This window comes from Schistocerca cancellata, chromosome 8, assembly GCF_023864275.1.
Source record: "Schistocerca cancellata isolate TAMUIC-IGC-003103 chromosome 8, iqSchCanc2.1, whole genome shotgun sequence".
Taxonomy (NCBI): domain Eukaryota; kingdom Metazoa; phylum Arthropoda; class Insecta; order Orthoptera; family Acrididae; genus Schistocerca; species Schistocerca cancellata.
Genome location: NC_064633.1, coordinates 38,581,301 through 38,599,575, shown reverse-complemented (window position 1 = coordinate 38,599,575; position 18,275 = coordinate 38,581,301). Strand labels below are relative to the sequence as shown.

The 18,275-nt window shown below is 37.1% G+C and overlaps 1 protein-coding gene across 1 annotated transcript in view; it reads left to right on the top strand.

The window, feature by feature from the left end:
• LOC126094634 (multidrug resistance protein homolog 49-like) overlaps positions 1 to 18,275 on the top strand; it is a 437,775-nt gene that overhangs the window by 305,914 nt on the left and 113,586 nt on the right. Inside the window, exons 14-15 of the mRNA XM_049909121.1 lie at positions 1,289 to 1,410; positions 18,076 to 18,219. Of these exons, the coding sequence (XP_049765078.1) occupies positions 1,289 to 1,410; positions 18,076 to 18,219 (266 nt within the window). The remainder of the gene's footprint in view (positions 1 to 1,288; positions 1,411 to 18,075; positions 18,220 to 18,275) is intronic.

Here is an 18,275-nt window from a genome sequence, read left to right as displayed (position 1 = left end):
GATTCCACATAATTCTGAAATATGAAAATATCAAGGAAATATACAAATTTTTTCTTATAAGCTGATAGAAAGATCAAGTCATAAACATAGTTAACATCCATTAACTTTCAAGAACACTGTTACTTATTTCTTTCATGCATCTGTGATCTGTAATGCTTAATGTGCTCTTCATTCCTGCTCCTTTGACACATTCTCTCTCTCTCTCTCTCTCTCTCTCTCTCTCTCTCGCTCTCTACAAACATTTCTGCAGTACTTGCTTGCATTGCTCACAAATTTTCCACGAGTAAATGTTAATAATTCTATATTACTTTTCTCATTTTGCATTAACTCATGTATGGAGAGATAGACACACACATACATAGAGTACATGACCAGCATAGGTACAAATGATATTATACAAACATTTGTTTACACATATTTTACATTAGTGCTTATTTCTTGTACAAAAATCATTGTTTTATTTGATTTAATATTTATTTGCATATAAATTGATGAAAAATTCAGATTTGGTGTAAAACCAATGCTTAAGCGAGGAGGCGTTCAGATTCATATTAAACAAAGTGAGAGACTTCATGTTGTTATTTTTATTGGCATGTTGTTGTATAGTTGAATACTTTGGTTAAACAATGAATTTTTAAAGGCAGAGATACACACTATTTGAATATGGAGTTTCTTTTTCTGTCACGTATCTTGATAATGGATATTAGCATTAGTGGCATTACTTTTAATAAACAGAGACATTTCCAATATATAAATTCTGCCAAGAAGTAAACTAACAGATTTTTGGAAGAGAAGTCTATAGCTGTTTGCTGGCTTTCCACACGCATTACCTACACTCTTTTTGAACCAGGAGAATGTCTGAGCTAGGTGGAGAGTCTCCATGGACTATGATAACACTATGAAACTGTGTTTAGTATACATTGTGAACAATATCTGGGCTTGTGTAATATGTATTTTTCTCAGTATTTTTCTCACTTTTCTTAAAGAATGGGTTAGCTTTTGCCACCTGCAGAGGGTGAGGAACTTACCTGTCTTTGCATATGAGCTATACACACTAGAAAGTGTTCTTTATGATAAAGTCAAGGATATCACCAGCTCTCTATATTTAATATAATTTCATCAGCATTAATATAAAAAGATGTAGACACTATGGATGATTTTATTTTACTTGTTGGGTGGTATTATTTACATAATTCCTTTTATTGTTCGCTTAAAAAGTGGCCTGTCATTGTTATTATTGTACAGATCATGGAATTGTTGGTAATTTATTGATACTCTGATTATCCAGAACCAACACAGCAGCAGAGTGAAGCAGTTACTGGTGAGAAAGCAGATGGACCAATTTTTGAATTCTCAAGGAAATTTTCTTCACCAAAAGATCATCTCCAAACTGCTACATCAGTGGAAGAGGTACTATTTCATCAAGTTAATGATTTTAATTTGCTTTTTACACAGATATTTCAATACAAACTGCATGTAACTTGAAACACTGTGTTATTCATTCTGTATAAAACTGTAATTGTGGATGGAAAAAAGAGAATAAAGAAACATGCAGTATTCTGCTGCATCCGGTTTTAGTAAGCTACCAGAAGAGTTCAAAAATCTTAGTGGTAATCCTCACATTTTCCTATTCTTCCAGGAAGTTTCTGGGAAAGAAATCATGCAATTTCATGTGTTATATTGTTGATTATGCAAATATATAGTCATAGCTTCTTGTTCATAGGATTCATGTACTTTTTAGTTTATCTGTTTTTACCTTTGTGATCTTACACTCATGTAATGACTTGTTCTGTGACCATGGACATTTGCTACTCAATTTAATCCTACATAACTAGATGTGTCAAATAATAATAAAAGAAGAAACAAAGTATGATAATTAGATATTACAGTTTTTTTATTTTTGAAATTAAGAAGCTCTTTCTAAAGTATCAAGGATGCAAGAAGATAAATAAATCATAGAAGATAAATAAATCATAGAAGATAAATAAATCATAGAAGATAAATAAATCATAGAAGATAAATAAATCATAGAAGATAAATAAATCATAGAAGATAAATAAATCATAGAAGATAAATAAATCATAGAAGATAAATAAATCATAGAAGATAACTGAGAACGGTATCAACCCTACTAGAAAGCTGATGTCTTAAACAGAAACCTCCAGTACCAGATTGTTGTTGTAGTATGGATTGAATTTTTTTCTCCAAAGGAAACTACAGCATTCACATAATGAATACTAAGCAAAAAATATTTGAATTTGAATAATTTTTCCTCAACAACTGGACTGAAAGATTTGCAATACTTTACGTTTCAGTTTCGGAAGATTTTTGGCAAAAGTAAAAAGTTGTGAGCTATAAATCTTGGATTTACAAATAAAAATTCCAAAAATTCCTTGTGACAACTTTCTTTTTTCCATACTAAGATGACATGGTAATTAATAGTTTCTCACTGAATGTATTTCATGTTTGTTCTTATGATCAGTGATTTCATGGCATTAGCACAACCAGAGATCTGACTCCTCTTGTTCCTCTGATCTCTGTAGTTGTTCTTCAGTACGAGGGGTGTTTGAAAAGTCCATGCAAAGTGCGGGAGATGGCACCACCAGTGCATATCGAGGTCATGTGTGGTTAGTAGCATCTTTGGAAAGAGCGCACACCAAGTTTTAGCCATATTGGTCTATTTCTTTGTGTTTGGCATTCGTGTGAATCAAGGAAGTCGAGTGATTGTCAAAAAATGGACAAAGGAGAATTTTGTGTGGTGATTAAACATTACTTTATGAAAGGCAAAACGCCTCAGGAGACTAAAGAGAAGCTTGATAAACATTACGGTGACTCTGCACCTTTGATTAGAACAGTTTATAAGTGGTTTCACAATTTTCGGAGTGTACATATGGGCACAAGTGATGCTAAACGTCCTGGACTCCCTGTGGAGGTTACGAATCCAGAAATCATTGATAAAATCCATGATATGGTGATGGATGACAGAAGAGTTAAGGTGCATGAGATTGCTAGTGCTGTGGGCATCTCGAATGAACAGGTTTGTAATATTTTGCATAATTATTTGGACATGAGAAAGCTCTCCGTAAGATGGGTTCTGCAATTGCTCATACTTGACCAAAAACGAAATCATGTGAAGTGTTGCAGGGATGGTTTGCAACTGTTCAGGAAGAATCTGCAGGACTTTAAGCAACGTTTCATCACTGTAGATGAAATATGGATACATTACTATACTCTTGAGACCAAACAACAACCTGTTACCAAGGGAGAATCTGCACCATAAAAGGCGAAGACCATTCCTTCGGCCGGAAAGGTTATGGCGACTGTCTTTTGAGATTCGCAAGGGATAATCCTCATCGACTATCTGGAAAAGACTATTACAGGTGCATATTATTCATCATTATTGGACCATTTGAAAACCGAGCTGCAAGAAAAACCCCAGCGATTGGATAGCAAAAATGTCCTTTTCCATCACAACAAGGCACCAGCACACACCTCAGCAGTTGTGATCGCAAAATTAATGGAAATAGGATTCCGACTCATTTCACATCCCCCTATTCTCCAGACTTTGCTCCCTTGGACTACTATTTGTTCCCCAATTTGAAGAAATGGCTGGCGGGGCAAAGATTTTTTTCAAAAGTGGAGGTGATTGCAGCAACTAATAGCTATTTTGCAGACTTGGACAGTTCCTATTATTCTGAAGGGATCAACAAATTAGAACACCATTGGACAAAGTGTATAAGTCTAAAAGGAGACTATGTCGAAAAATAAAAAAGGTTTACCCCAAACACGTAAGTAGTCTTAATTTTTGCATGGACTTTTCAAACCTCCTTGTACAAATCTTCTGTTGTAGCTGACAAGGCTCTCTATCAATTTCTTAGATCTAACAGAGCAATTAATGGATGTCCTTTGTGTTTTTACTCCATAATGGCACAATCTGGCCACATTGAAGCTCTGGACCTCTCTCTTTGAAGTTCCTGACCTCTCTCTGACAAACTACCTGAAGTTGGGGGAGGTTCTACAGTTTAGGCAGTTTGATTTGATTTAATTCTCCTCATTGAGTTGTGTCAGGAAACATATCGATGTCATTACTGCAGTTTACTTGTATTTGTGTACTCTTGGATGTATAATTTTGATAACACAGGGACTGCATTCAATCAAATGTTTGGAAATCTTTGGCTACAAGCTCAGTTTTTTACTCCTACTTTGGTTTGGTGGTGTTCTACAACTAGACCTTCCTTATTTTCCATATTGATTCACTGATAGATGCTGACACAAGGAATGTTTAACTGATTTCCATAAATATTATCAAGATAAAAGATAAAAATAGGATAGTATGGAGACATCCTTCAACAACCCCTCCCAAATACAACCTCTTCACCATTAAATGATGAAAATTCAGGATTTACAATATTAATACATTATCTATGGTTTATCAAATAGTGGAAACATTGACTCATCAACAGGCGCCGGTAAAAGAATGAAACTTCATTAACTTTCAGCCAAATCAATCTTTTTTCAAATCCAAAAGTTAGTGAAGTTTCGTTCTTTCATGTGTGACTATGGATGACACAATGCTTACACAGTTTGGTAAGTTGGTTTCTCTACTTTTATATAATGAGAACTTTCCATACCATATTTCTCTATGATTTAATTAATTATGCACATGTTTTTAAAGTTAAAACTTAAGCTGAAATCCCAACTCTAAGTCAGAATGCAATAGCAAGTCAATTCAGTTACTATGTAACACGTTGTAAGTGGATGTTAAAATGTGCTGCCATAGGTGATATGCATAATGTATAGTAGTACACAACTGTGTAATCTGTTACTTATCTATCTGCAGAAGTATTTATTGTTTTTATGTGATTCTTTGAACAGACAGTGCAGTAAATTATCACTGATGCAATTCATTACTGTGTGCACAAGACTGGAAGTATAAAATGTTACACATGTTGGAGGATCGAAAAATGCCTTTTACATTTCAATAGATGAGAAGATGAACAAAAATCATGGGTCTATTGGAAGGTGAAGGAAAACTGCTCTAAAATAAAATAATAAAATCAGTAGTGGAGAGAATACAAAGCTAACACACTTGAGATTAATTAGGAGTAGGATATTGTGTTGAGTAAGAGTTGTTTGGAGAGTATTATGAAAAAGATAGTTGCTACTCACCATATAGCTGAGACACAGAGTCACAGTGGGTAGCAACTCTCCTTTCCATAATATTGTCATTATTTCATCCTGGATTTTCCTTTGTTGAGTTATTTGGGGAGATGTGATACATCTTAAAGTACTTGTAAGAAAACGAGAGAAGGAAAGTTGCTACTTACCATATAGCGGAGATGCTGAGTCGCGATAGGCACAATAAAAAGATTCACACAATCATAGCTTTTGGCTATTAAGGCCTTTGTCAGCAGTACACACACACACACACACACACACACACACACACACACACACACACACACACACACAGACTCACGCAAGCACAACTTGCACACACGTCTGCAGTCTCAGAGAGCTGAAACACAGTGTAGTTTCAGTTGTGCTTGTGTGTGTGTGTGTGTGTGTGTGTGTGTGTGTGTGTGTGTGTGTGTGTGTGTGTGTCCAGAGACTGGTTCTTCATGCTGCTCTATCATGTGCGAGCTTTCTTCAAGTAACTACTGCAACCTACATCCTTGTGAAGTTGTGGTAGTGTGTGTGTGTGTGTGTGTGTGTGTGTGTGTGTGTGTGTGTGTGTGTGTCCAGAGACTGGTTCTTCATGCTGCTCTATCATGTGCGAGCTTTCTTCATCTCCAAGTAACTACTGCAACCTACATCCTTGTGAGTCTGCATAGTGTATTCATCTCTTGGTCTCCCTCTATGACTTTTACCATCCACGTATCCCTCCAATACTAAACTGGTGATATCTTGATGCCTCATAACGTCTCCTACCAATTGGTCCCTTCTTCTAGTCAGGTTGTGCAACAAATTCCTCTTCTCCCCAATTCTATTTAGTACCTCCTCATTAGTTACATGATCTACCCATCTAATCTTCAGCGTTCTTCTGTAGTTCCACATTTCAAAAGCTTCTATCCTTTTTATGTCTAAACTATTTATCATCCATGTTTCAATTCCATACACAGCTACACTCCATAGAGATACTTTCAGAAAAGACTTCCTGACACTTAAATCTATACTCATTGTTAACAAATTTATCTTATTCAGAAATACTTTCCTTGCCATAGCCAGTCTACATTTTATATCCTCTCTACGTTGACCATCATCAGTTATTTTGCTCCGCAAATAGCAAAATCCATCTACTACTTTAAGTATCTCATTTCCTAATCTAATTCCCTCAGCATTACCTGATTTAATTCGACTACATTCCATTATCTTCATTTTGCTACATTCCATTATTCTCGTTTTGCTTTTGTTGATGTTCATCTTATATCCTCCTTTCAAGACACGGTCCATTCTGTTAAACTGCTCTACCAGATCCTTTGTTGTCTTTGACAGAACTACATTGTCACTGGTATACCACAAAGTTTTTATTTCTTCTCCATGAATTTTAATTCCTACTCCAAATTTTCCTTTTGTTTCCCTTACTGCTTGCTCAATATACAGATTGAATAACATCAGGGATAGGCTACAACCCTGTCTTACTCCCTTCTCAACCACTGCTTCCTTTTGATGCCTCTCGACTCTTATAACTGCCATCTGGTTCCTGTACAAATTGTGAATAGCGTTTCATTCCCTGTATTTTACCCGTGCTACCTTCAGAATTTGAAAAGAGAGTATTCCACTCAGCATTGTCAAAAGCTTTCTCTAAGTCTACAAATGCTAGAAACATAGGTTTGCCTTTCCTTAATCTATCTTGTATTGTTACCGTCTGCAAAACACAATGTTCTGAGCTTAAGTCTTATGAAACATGATTTACTAGTCTCATTGCATACAGTGTGCAGATCAGTACATCTGCTGTGCAGAAGACTCGTCATGGTTGAAATAAATATAATGGTTTACAAAAGGTCTTTTTACATTGTTTTTAGAAAGTTTGCCTTATAGGTTAACTTTTATGCAAGTGCATCCAATAAAAGTGCATATAACACTACAGTATTTCAGTTTACAGATTAAAAGTCTACATCTTCCTATTGTTCAAACTGTAAAACTGTCTTTCATGAAGTCTTCAATTGTATAATATGTTCCTACCTTGTAATTTGTTATGTATTTTAACCCCATGTATAGTGGTGTCTCAGCATAAAGCTTTAAGTGATGTGAGGGAAGTTTGAAGTTCTCCTTTGATAAGTACTGTAGCTATGGTTAAAACAGTAATTTTCAATTTTATATTGTTTATTGTTTACAGAAATCAAAATTTCAAAAATCTACAATGAAGGGGTGGTTATCATTATTAATTGCTCAAATAATGAGTGACATGACTCATTTTTATGGTTAGCACACATTTCTAGGAATTTTCTTCTGAAAAATTAGTAGCCTTATGCTGTTTGTGTAATTTCACCAGAAAATTATCCCATACTGAATAACTGATTCAAAACAACTATGATAGATAGTCTTTCTTGTGTCCACATGAGGGGCACTAGATAAATAAACATTGGAGAAGCTGGGGTATTCAATTTATTTGTCAAGAAGTCTGTATGTGTCTTCCAGTATAGACTTTCATCTACATTTAGGTCCAAGAATTTCACATGGCTTTCTTCTGTAATCAACTGAATATTGTGAGATATTTTTACAGGGCACGTTGCTGATGTTTTAGAGACAAACTCCTTTATCTGGATCTTTGCAACATTAAGTTTTAGTCCATTTTTGTGGAACCAAGATTAAAGTTTTCTTAGAACATTTTGTACACTATCTGGAACTTTTCAGTAGTGTCATTTTCTATTGGAAATTGTTTACCATTTGGAATAGTAGTTGACTGAAACTGGTGTTCAGCTAAGTCTTTGTTTCCTTCCTGTCAGATGAAAACTGAACCAATGTAATACAGTACCCTTGACCCCACAGGTCCTAAGTTTGTATAGTAGTAATGAGTGATTCACTGAATAAAAGGCTTTTGTTTGATCACAAAATATTCCTGAAAATATTTCTACCCTAGGCCAATGAGGTGTTTGTTCTCTATTAATTCTATGATGGTGATTATTTTGCTTTTTTCCACTTTAAAACCAAACTGATTCTTGGGAATAATGTTATTTTCTGGAAGAATATTTTCAATTTGTTTTACCACAAGTTGTTCACATATTTAAGAAGAGACAGGAAGGAGAAATATAGGATAGTAGTTTCCCATATTTTCTGATGATCCCTTTTTGAATAGTGGCTTTATCTCAGCTTATTTTAGGACATTTGGAAAACACCCTCGTTCAAAGGACTGGTGTATAATAATCAATGGATGTGAAATAATACGGCATTTTGCTTTGATAGCCATGGAGAGTATTCCATCCCATCCAGCATAGTTCTTATTTTTTTACTAATAATGTAGTGTCTTCCTCATCTTCCTGAGTGATTCTATTGAATTTTTTAAAATAAGTACTCCTTTGTCATCTATGTGCCTGAAATTAATATTTATCTATTTATTTATTTATTGTTCATGGGACCAAATTAAGGAGAAATCTCCATGGTCATGGAACGAGTGGATACATGAAATTATAACACAATAGTAGAAACAGATAAAATGAAATATAAAAAAACATATTCAGGGGACAAATCATAAGCTTAAATAAAGAAAATCAACAATGTAACACTGGAATTTGCTTAATTTTTTAGCTCTTCCAGGAGCTCCTTGACAGAATAGAAGGAGTGAGCCATGAGGAAACTCCTCAGTTTAGACTTAAAAGACTTTGGGCTACTGCTAAGATTTTTGAGTTCTTGTGGTAGCTTATTGAAAATGGATGCAGCAGAATACTGCACTCCTTTCTGCACAAGAGTCAAGGAAGTGAATTCCACATACAGATTTTATTTCTTCCTAGTATTAACTGAGTGAAAGCTGCTAACTCTTGGGAATAGGCTAATATTGCTAACAACAAACAACATTAAAGAAAATATATATTGTGAGGGCAATGTCAGAATTCCCAGACTATTGAATAGGGGTCGACAAGAGGTTCTCGAACTTACACCACATATAGCTCAAACAGCCCATTTTTGAGCCAAAAATACCCTTTTTGAATCAGAAGAATTACCCAAAAAAATAATATCACATGACATAAGCATATGAAAATATGCGAAGTAGACTACTTTTCATGTTGAATTGTCACTTATTTCAGATACTGTTCTAATGGTAAATAAAGCACATTTAGTTTCTGAACAAGATCCAGGACATGGGCTTCCGACAACAGCTTACTATCTATCTGAATGCCTAGGAACTTGAAAGCCGGCCGGAGTGGCCGAGCGGTTAAAGGCGCTACAGTCTGGAACCGCACGACCGCTACTGTCACAGGTTCGAATCCTGCCTCGGGCATGGATGTGTGTGATGTCCTTAGGTTAGTTAGGTTTAAGTAGTTCTAAGTTCTAGGGGACTTATGACCACAGCAGTTGAGTCCCATAGTGCTCAGAGCCATTTGAACCTAGGAACTTGAACTGTTCCATCTCGCTTATAATATTCTGTCTGATCAAAATATCCGTTCTTGTTGAATTGTGAGTTAAAAACTGTAAAAACTGAGTCTTACTGTGATTTAGCATCAAATTGTTTTCCACAAGCCATGAACGTATTTCATGAACTACATTATTTGATACTGTTTCAATATTACACACAAGATCCTTCACTACCAAGCTGGTGTCATCAGCAAACAGAAATATTTTTGAATCACCTGTAATACTAGAAGGCATATCACTTATATAAATAAGAAACGGCAGCGGCCCCAGCACCGACCCTTGGGGAACACCCCACTTAACAGTGCTCCTTTGCAACTAAACATCACTACCACTCTCAATATTGCGGAGAATTACCTTCTGCTTTCTGTTCTTAAAGTAAGAGGTGAACCAATTGTAAGCTACCCCCCTTACTCCATAATGGTTCAACTTCTGCAGTAATATTTTGTGGTCAACACAGTCAAAAGCCTTCGTTAAATCAAAGAAAACACCTAGCATTCACAACCTTTTATTTAATCATTCCAAAACCTCACAGAGGAAAGAGAATATAGCATTTTCAGTTGTTAAACCATTTCTAAAACCAAACTGTACATTTGACAGCAAATTATGTGAATTTAAATGCTCGAGTAACCTTGTATATACAACCTTCTCGATAACTTTAGCAAACCCCGATGGCATAGAAATAGGTCTAAAGTTGTCAACATTATCCCTGTCTCTCTTTTTATAAAGTGGCTTCACTACAGAGTACTTTAATCGGTCAGGAAACCGACCACTCCTAAAGGAAAAGTTACAGATATTGCTAAGTACTGGGCTAACATACACAGAACAATACTTCAGTATTCTGATAGATACCCCGTCATATCCATGAGAGTTCTTGGTCTTTAGTGATTTAATTATTAAGTCAATCTCCCTCTTGTCAGTATCATTTCAGGTAACAGTCTCAGAACACTTTTTTCTAAGAGTGCTATATGATTCCCTGTTGGGACTAGGTTTCTATTTAGTTCACCTGCTATATTCAGAAAGTGATTATTAAATACTGTACATATATGCGACTTATCACTAACATGGACATTCCCACTACGCACTGATTCTATATCCTCGACCTGTCTCTGCAGACCAGCCACTTCCTTTACGACTGACCATATGGTTTTAATTTTATCCTGAGACTTAGCTATTCTATCTGCATACCACTTACTTTTTGCCTTCCTAATAACATTTTTAAGCACCTTACAATACTGTTTGTAATGGGCTGCTGCATTTAGATTTTGACTATTTCTAACGTTTTGATATAATTGCCACTTTGTTCTACAAGATATTCTTATCCCTCTAGTCAGCCACCCAGGCTGCCTGTTTGTGCTAGTACCCTGTTTTGAACACTCTAACGGAAAGCAGCTTTCAAAGAGCACGAGAAAAATCTTGAGAAAAGCATTATATTTATCGTCTACTGTAGCAGCGCTATAAACACCTTGCCACTCTTGTTCCTTGATAAGGTTTACAAAGGTCTCTACAGCAACTGGATCAGCTGTCCTACATAGTTGATAACTATATTTAACATGTGCTGCAGCACAAAAATCTTTTAGAGTTAAAATTTGTGCATCATGATCTGAAAGGCCATTCACCTTTTTGCTAACAGAATACCCTTCTAGTAATGAGGAATGAACAAAAATGTTGTCTCTGGTTGTTCTACTGTTCCCTTGCACTCTCGTTGGAAAGAATACGGTTTGCATAAGATTATATGAATTAAGGAGGTCTACCAGCATCCTTTTCCTTGCACAATCACTTATACAATTAATATTGAAGTCACCACATATAACTAACTTTTTGTATTTCCTGCAAAGTGAACCAAAACCTCCTCTAGCTTTAGCAAAAATGTTGTGAAATCGGCGTCTGGGGATCTATAAATAACAACAGAAGTTTAGCTCCATTAAATTTAACCACACCTGCACAACATTCAAACACCTTATCAGTGCAGTACTTTGAAACATCAATTGACTCAAATGGGATGTCATTTTTCACATACATGGCTACTCCCCCACACCGCAAAGAGCTCCTAGAAAAGCTGCCAGCCAACCTGTATCCTGGTAAAGGAAGCCTCTGAATTGTCTCCTTATTTAAGAAGTGTTCAGATATACCAGTAATTTCAGAGTCAACATCTATTAGCAGTTCCCTAACTTTATCTCTAATACCTTGTATGTTTTGATGAAATATACTAATTCCCTCATTACTCGGATACCTAAGCTTTGTCAAAAGTGGTTCCTTTGTTAGAGAGACTTCCCTTAAGCAGGAATACCTATCAGCTGACTTCAATCTAAAAAAGGTGCAGCTCTAACACCCACTACTGCAGGAATTTTCCCATGAGTGATCCCACCACCCCCACCTATGCTGTCACCTATAAGCTTTGCCAACCTCCCCTTCCCATACCTGTTGAGGTGCAGGCCATGTCTAGTGAAACCCGTCCTGCTGATAGACTCCACCGACACCACTGAAATGTGACCCATGCTTTCTGTCATCAGCGCACCCCCAAGTCTCATGTAATTACGCCTGATGGCTGTATTAAGATGAGGCCGATCATGACGCTGAAACAGTTCCACGAAATGCACATTCGTGTTGCCAGTCTGAGTGGCTATCTTTTCCAGGTCACCATCTATGTCATACTCCCCATCCCTATCAATACTGTTACAGCCCCACCCACAATCACTGCCTGATCCTCTTTGGTAAAATCCATATATAACCCCCCCCCCCCCCCCCCCCCCCCCTACGTTAACAGCCACCTGAGCCAATCCTGCATTAGGCTTCACAATGCTGGTGACCTGGTACTCACTCCCTAACACTTCCTGCAACTGCTGGCCTACTCTTAATTTGCGAAATTTCCCAACTCTGATTTCATAACGGACCAGACTTCTTTTTTTTTTTTTTATTTATGAAAATACTGTTTGCTAGTTTATTTGCTACATACAAATATATTTTCTTTAGTAAAATTCCTTCTTATATAAGATTTAGATTTTAGTTTCTTTGTTTTTGCGAGGTCTATAAACAATGCAGTGTGATCAAATATCTCTAGATCTAGGCAAGACTTCCTTGTATCGCCAAACTGATAATCTGTAAGAATAGTATCTATACAGGTTGATGATTGGAAGTTTTCTGTAGCGTACACAGCAAAGTTTAACTTAAACCCAGATTTGTGGGTTAAATCATGAGTTTTTACCATATCCTGATCTGGCATATATTTATAGTCTATTAGGAAGTTTCAGAACTTTGTTTTTAATTATGTATGTACTTATTTAACTGCTCTCAATTAATATAATTTATCCTCATGTCATTTCCTATTTTCACTCCCCATATCGATCCATTTTGTTCTGATTATGCTGTAGAAGAGTTAATCAGGAATACGTTACACACTGTGTACAATTCCATACCATCAAGACAGGGTACAGAAAATTATATCATATATCAGCTGAACAAGTGCATTGTAATAGCAGGTGAAAATACAGTCATGCCACAGTACTTGGTGTAAACAGATTCATAAGAAGACAAGATTTCACATGGCAAAGATTGCATATAAACAAAGGAGGAAGAAAGAAACTATATAGGGGACTAAAGTATGCAATAACATCCAAAAAGCAGACCATAGTCATGTGAAAAAACATAGCAGTAACAATCATGCCAGAAGTAGAAAAATCTTCTATAGAAGGAAAAAACCAGTAAGATGGAATAAACTGGACCATCACATTGCAACAATGAAATAGACCACACTGCATCAACAAAAATAGAAGCAGATGCAGCATTAACAGCAATATTGGAACAAACACACTGTAAAAAAACAGGAAGATCACAATGTGTCAAAAGAAACAACGGATAGTGGATTAAACATAATAAAGGAAACATCACACACAGCACCACAAAAAGATTGTGAAATACATTAAAGCATACAACCAACAACTTCAAAAGTTGAACAAATAGAAAGGAAACCAATGTGGACTAAACAGAGTACAATCAGGTCCCCACTATTTAGCAAAAGATTTTTTATTCCACATCCAACAAAAGAGGAGAAGGGCAAGATAAATAATAATGAATACAGCATAGTCATGTATAAAACTCAAACTACAACAGATATTCAGCAACTCAGGACTCATAAAGAGAAAAAGAATTGAAATCCTGTACCAAAATATTTAGTACTTAGGCAGCAAAAAACTTGAAGTGGAAGTGGTGTTGAATGAAATTCAACCGCATATATATTATGTATGAGTGATCATGGGCTAAATGAAGCAGAACTTAGTAGCCTAATAATAAGAGACTATGATTTGATTAATTATTTCTGTAGATCAAAACATAAAGGTGGAGGTGTTGCTATATACAAGAAGAAAACTGGAAGTCTGCAAGATACTGAATACTGTAAATATGTAAACCTTCCAGCTTGCATTGAAAAAGTTTTTGAAATTACTGGCATAATGAGTGAAGAGCTCAAAATTATCCCCAAGTGCTAAAATAACAATATTTCTGAAAAACCTAGAAAACTTATTACTGAAGATTAAAATGAAAGATGTTGTAATATGTGGAGACTATAAGATACATATGGGTAAAGAATCAAAACCAAAACAAAAATTGAAAGAGACATTATTACAGTGTCACATGAAAACAATAATAGATGTACCTACAAGAGTCAGACCATAGTCAGATCATCATCAGACCATCCTTGACAACATAATCACTAATATTGAAAATAGTAAATGTGAAGCAAAAGTTCTACAGACAGCAATCGCTGACCAGTATGGGTTAATAATTCACATCCACATAAATAGGAGCTCAAACAGAAGAAATGCAAGATAAGAAGGAAGTCAGGATTATCAATGTACAAAACATGAACATTTTCAAAACAACACTGAGGAAAGAAGAATGGGCTGAAACAATGCAAGAACAAGGTACAAATGAGAAGTATGATGCATTTCTTAACACACTACTGCATCACTTTCATTTAGTCTTCCCCAAAGTAGCCTATCAGAAAAAGCAGAGTCGCGATAAGAAGTGGGTTACGAAAGAAATAATTGAACTATGGACTAGACTGAAGAAACTAAGAAAAGCCGAGAATATTGAGACATATATACAGTATCAGTAGTAGTGCAGGTAATTAATAAGAGAAGTAAAAGCTATTTCAATAACCAGAGCCTTAGCAAATTCAAATCAAAAAAGCAAAGTAACATGGGATATAATCAATAGCCAAAAAGTGTAAAACACAGCAATTTTATTAAGTCAATGAGAATTGATGACAACATAGTTACAGATGGAACAAAAATTGCTAATATACTAAGCAACTACTTTATAGATATTATACAAAATTTAAAAGGGGAAACAAATCATCAGTGGTCAAAGCATGCTACAACTATTGGCCAACCATTCCACTCAGTGTTCCTGGAACCAATGACAAAAAACAGAACTTATAAAAATAATCCAGAAATTAAAACCCCAAAAGTCTGCAAGAGATGATGAAGTATCAAATTATTTAATAAAACATGTGAATGAAGAAATAATCAAACCAGTTTTGGATACTGCAAACTGCTCATTTAGAGAAGTAGTATTCCCAGAAAAATTAAAAGTGAGCAAAATAGTACCACTATTTAAGAAAGGAGACAAAAATGATCAAAATAACTAGAGACCAGTGTCTTTAATCTCTGGTTTCTCAAAAATACTAGAGATCCTCACTCATAGTAGGTTGACCACATTCCTGAAGAAACACAATATTCTGATTTCAACACAACCTGGTTTCCCAAAAGGGAAATCTACAGAAACCGCCATCTGAAGCATCACAGAATCTGTTATAGATGCATTAGACAAAAGGAACTCCATGTCTGTTATGTTTCTGGATTTGTCTAAAGTGTTTGACACAGTCACCCACACTACACTTATTGAAAAACTTGAAAGCTATGGTGTTTGTGGACATGCAATCAAATGGATAAAATCATACATCAGCAACAGAAAGCAGTATGTGGGAACATTAACTGGATGCAGATCTGAAATCAGAAATATTAAGTATGGAGTGCCTCAAGGATTTGTACTTGGCCCACTTCTGTTCAACCTATTTGTAAATAATATTGAGAAAGATAAAAAAATACTACACTCCTGGAAATGGAAAAAAGAACACATTGACACCGGTGTGTCAGACCCACCATACTTGCTCCGGACACTGCGAGAGGGCTGTACAAGCAATGATCACACGCACGGCACAGCGGACACACCAGGAACCGCGGTGTTGGCCGTCGAATGGCGCTAGCTGCGCAGCATTTGTGCACCGCCGCCGTCAGTGTCAGCCAGTTTGCCGTGGCATACGGAGCTCCATCGCAGTCTTTAACACTGGTAGCATGCCGCGACAGCGTGGACGTGAACCGTATGTGCAGTTGACGGACTTTGAGCGAGGGCGTATAGTGGGCATGCGGGAGGCCGGGTGGACGTACCGCCGAATTGCTCAACACGTGGGGCGTGAGGTCTCCACAGTACATCGATGTTGTCGCTAGTGGTCGGCGGAAGGTGCACGTGCCCGTCGACCTGGGACCGGACCGCAGCGACACACGGATGCACGCCAAGACTGTAGGATCCTACGCAGTGCCGTAGGGGACCGCACCGCCACTTCCCAGCAAATTAGGGACACTGTTGCTCCTGGGGTATTGGCGAGGACCATTCGCAACCATCTCCATGAAGCTGGGCTACGGTCCCGCACACCGTTAGGCCGTCTTCCGCTCACGCCCCAACATCGTGCAGCCCGCCTCCAGTGGTGTCGCGACAGGCGTGAATGGAGGGACGAATGGAGACGTGTCGTCTTCAGCGATGAGAGTCACTTCTGCCTTGGTGCCAATGATGGTCGTATGCGTGTTTGGCGCCGTGCAGGTGAGCGCCACAATCAGGACTGCATATGACCGAGGCACACAGGGCCAACACCCGGCATCATGGTGTGGGGAGCGATCTCCTACACTGGCCGTACACCACTGGTGATCGTCGAGGGGACACTAAATAGTGCACGGTACATCCAAACCGTCATCGAACCCATCGTTCTACCATTCCTAGACCGGCAAGGGAACTTGCTGTTCCAACAGGACAATGCACGTCCGCATGTATCCCGTGCCACCCAACGTGCTCTAGAAGGTGTAAGTCAACTACCCTGGCCAGCAAGATCTCTGGATCTGTCCCCCATTGAGCATGTTTGGGACTGGATGAAGCGTCGTCTCATGCGGTCTGCACGTCCAGCACGAACGCTGGTCCAACTGAGGCGCCAGGTGGAAATGGCATGGCAAGCCGTTCCACAGGACTACATCCAGCATCTCTACGATCGTCTCCATGGGAGAATAGCAGCCTGCATTGCTGCGAAAGGTGGATATACACTGTACTAGTGCCGACATTGTGCATGCTCTGTTGCCTGTGTCTATGTGCCTGTGGTTCTGTCAGTGTGATCATGTGATGTATCTGACCCCAGGAATGTGTCAATAAAGTTTCCCCTTCCTGGGACAATGAATTCACGTTGTTCTTATTTCAATTTCCAGGAGTGTATATGCAGATGACATGACACTACTGAATGTAGAAAAAATCTGGGAACACTGCAAAAAAGTGCATTTATGTCAAGAAAAAACACAGTGCAGTGGCTTATACAAAATGACATAATTTTTTTTTAATGGAAAAAGAATTTTATAGTGCAGAAGAGTATATGTATCAATGAATGAAAATTATGCTATTACTATTATAAAGGTACTGTAACTAACTGAAAACATTATGATATGTAAATAACTTGAGAATGTGAAAACTGGGAGAATAATGTAAATATGAATATAATGTAGTATGTAAATAATTTTCAAAACCTAAAAGATGGGTGAAAAATGCATGCAACATTATTATAAGTATTGCCACTTTGACGTATTAAATTGTAATAAATAGGTTAAATATTGCAAGAAAATGGGTGTAAATTGACCTGTCCTATATTACAAGTACACACTTTGTACAAAATGTAATCAAATGGGACAAAACAAAAATCAGTCAATCAATAATTATCAGAATCTCCATGGCAAATTAAAACCATACATTACATCCAATGTCAAAAGCAAATCTGGCACCTAAATGATTATTGCTCTACCACTTCAACAAAAATAAATGAATGCTATAATAGTACGCTTCATAGTATGAGATAAAATTTCAGTCTGTTGTTTCTTTTGTCCTATTGTTACATACCCAGAGAGATTCCTGTGGCTGCATCTCAGTTAAAAATGACATAATAGCCACTAGAAAAGGTGGTCTTGATACACCCATTGAAAGTAATTTGAACGTCACATGACCATGCTGGTTAAGCTTATCATCATGGTTATATTTTAAATAAGATACAGTGCAACAATCTGTGGTTGTTTATGGGCAATGAGAATGCAAGGAGAGATACGAGAGAGAGGTGTCCACCGCAGTGTTCTGTGCAATCAGTACTGAATAATGACAGAAATGTTTGGGAGTACGACAAAGTACCACATTGTCTGTTTACAGGAAAAAATTCCAGAAGCTGATCTTGGACGCATTATGTCCCTCAACCAACCGGAATGGCTGTATATCACTGTGGGATGCCTTGCAACACTTGCTGTAGGAAGTGCTCTGCCATTCTTTGCAGTTCTTTTTGGAGAAATCTATCGGGTAAGTGCATGTCTTATTGGAAGGAAAGTATTGTCTTGTCACTTTATTATTATGAG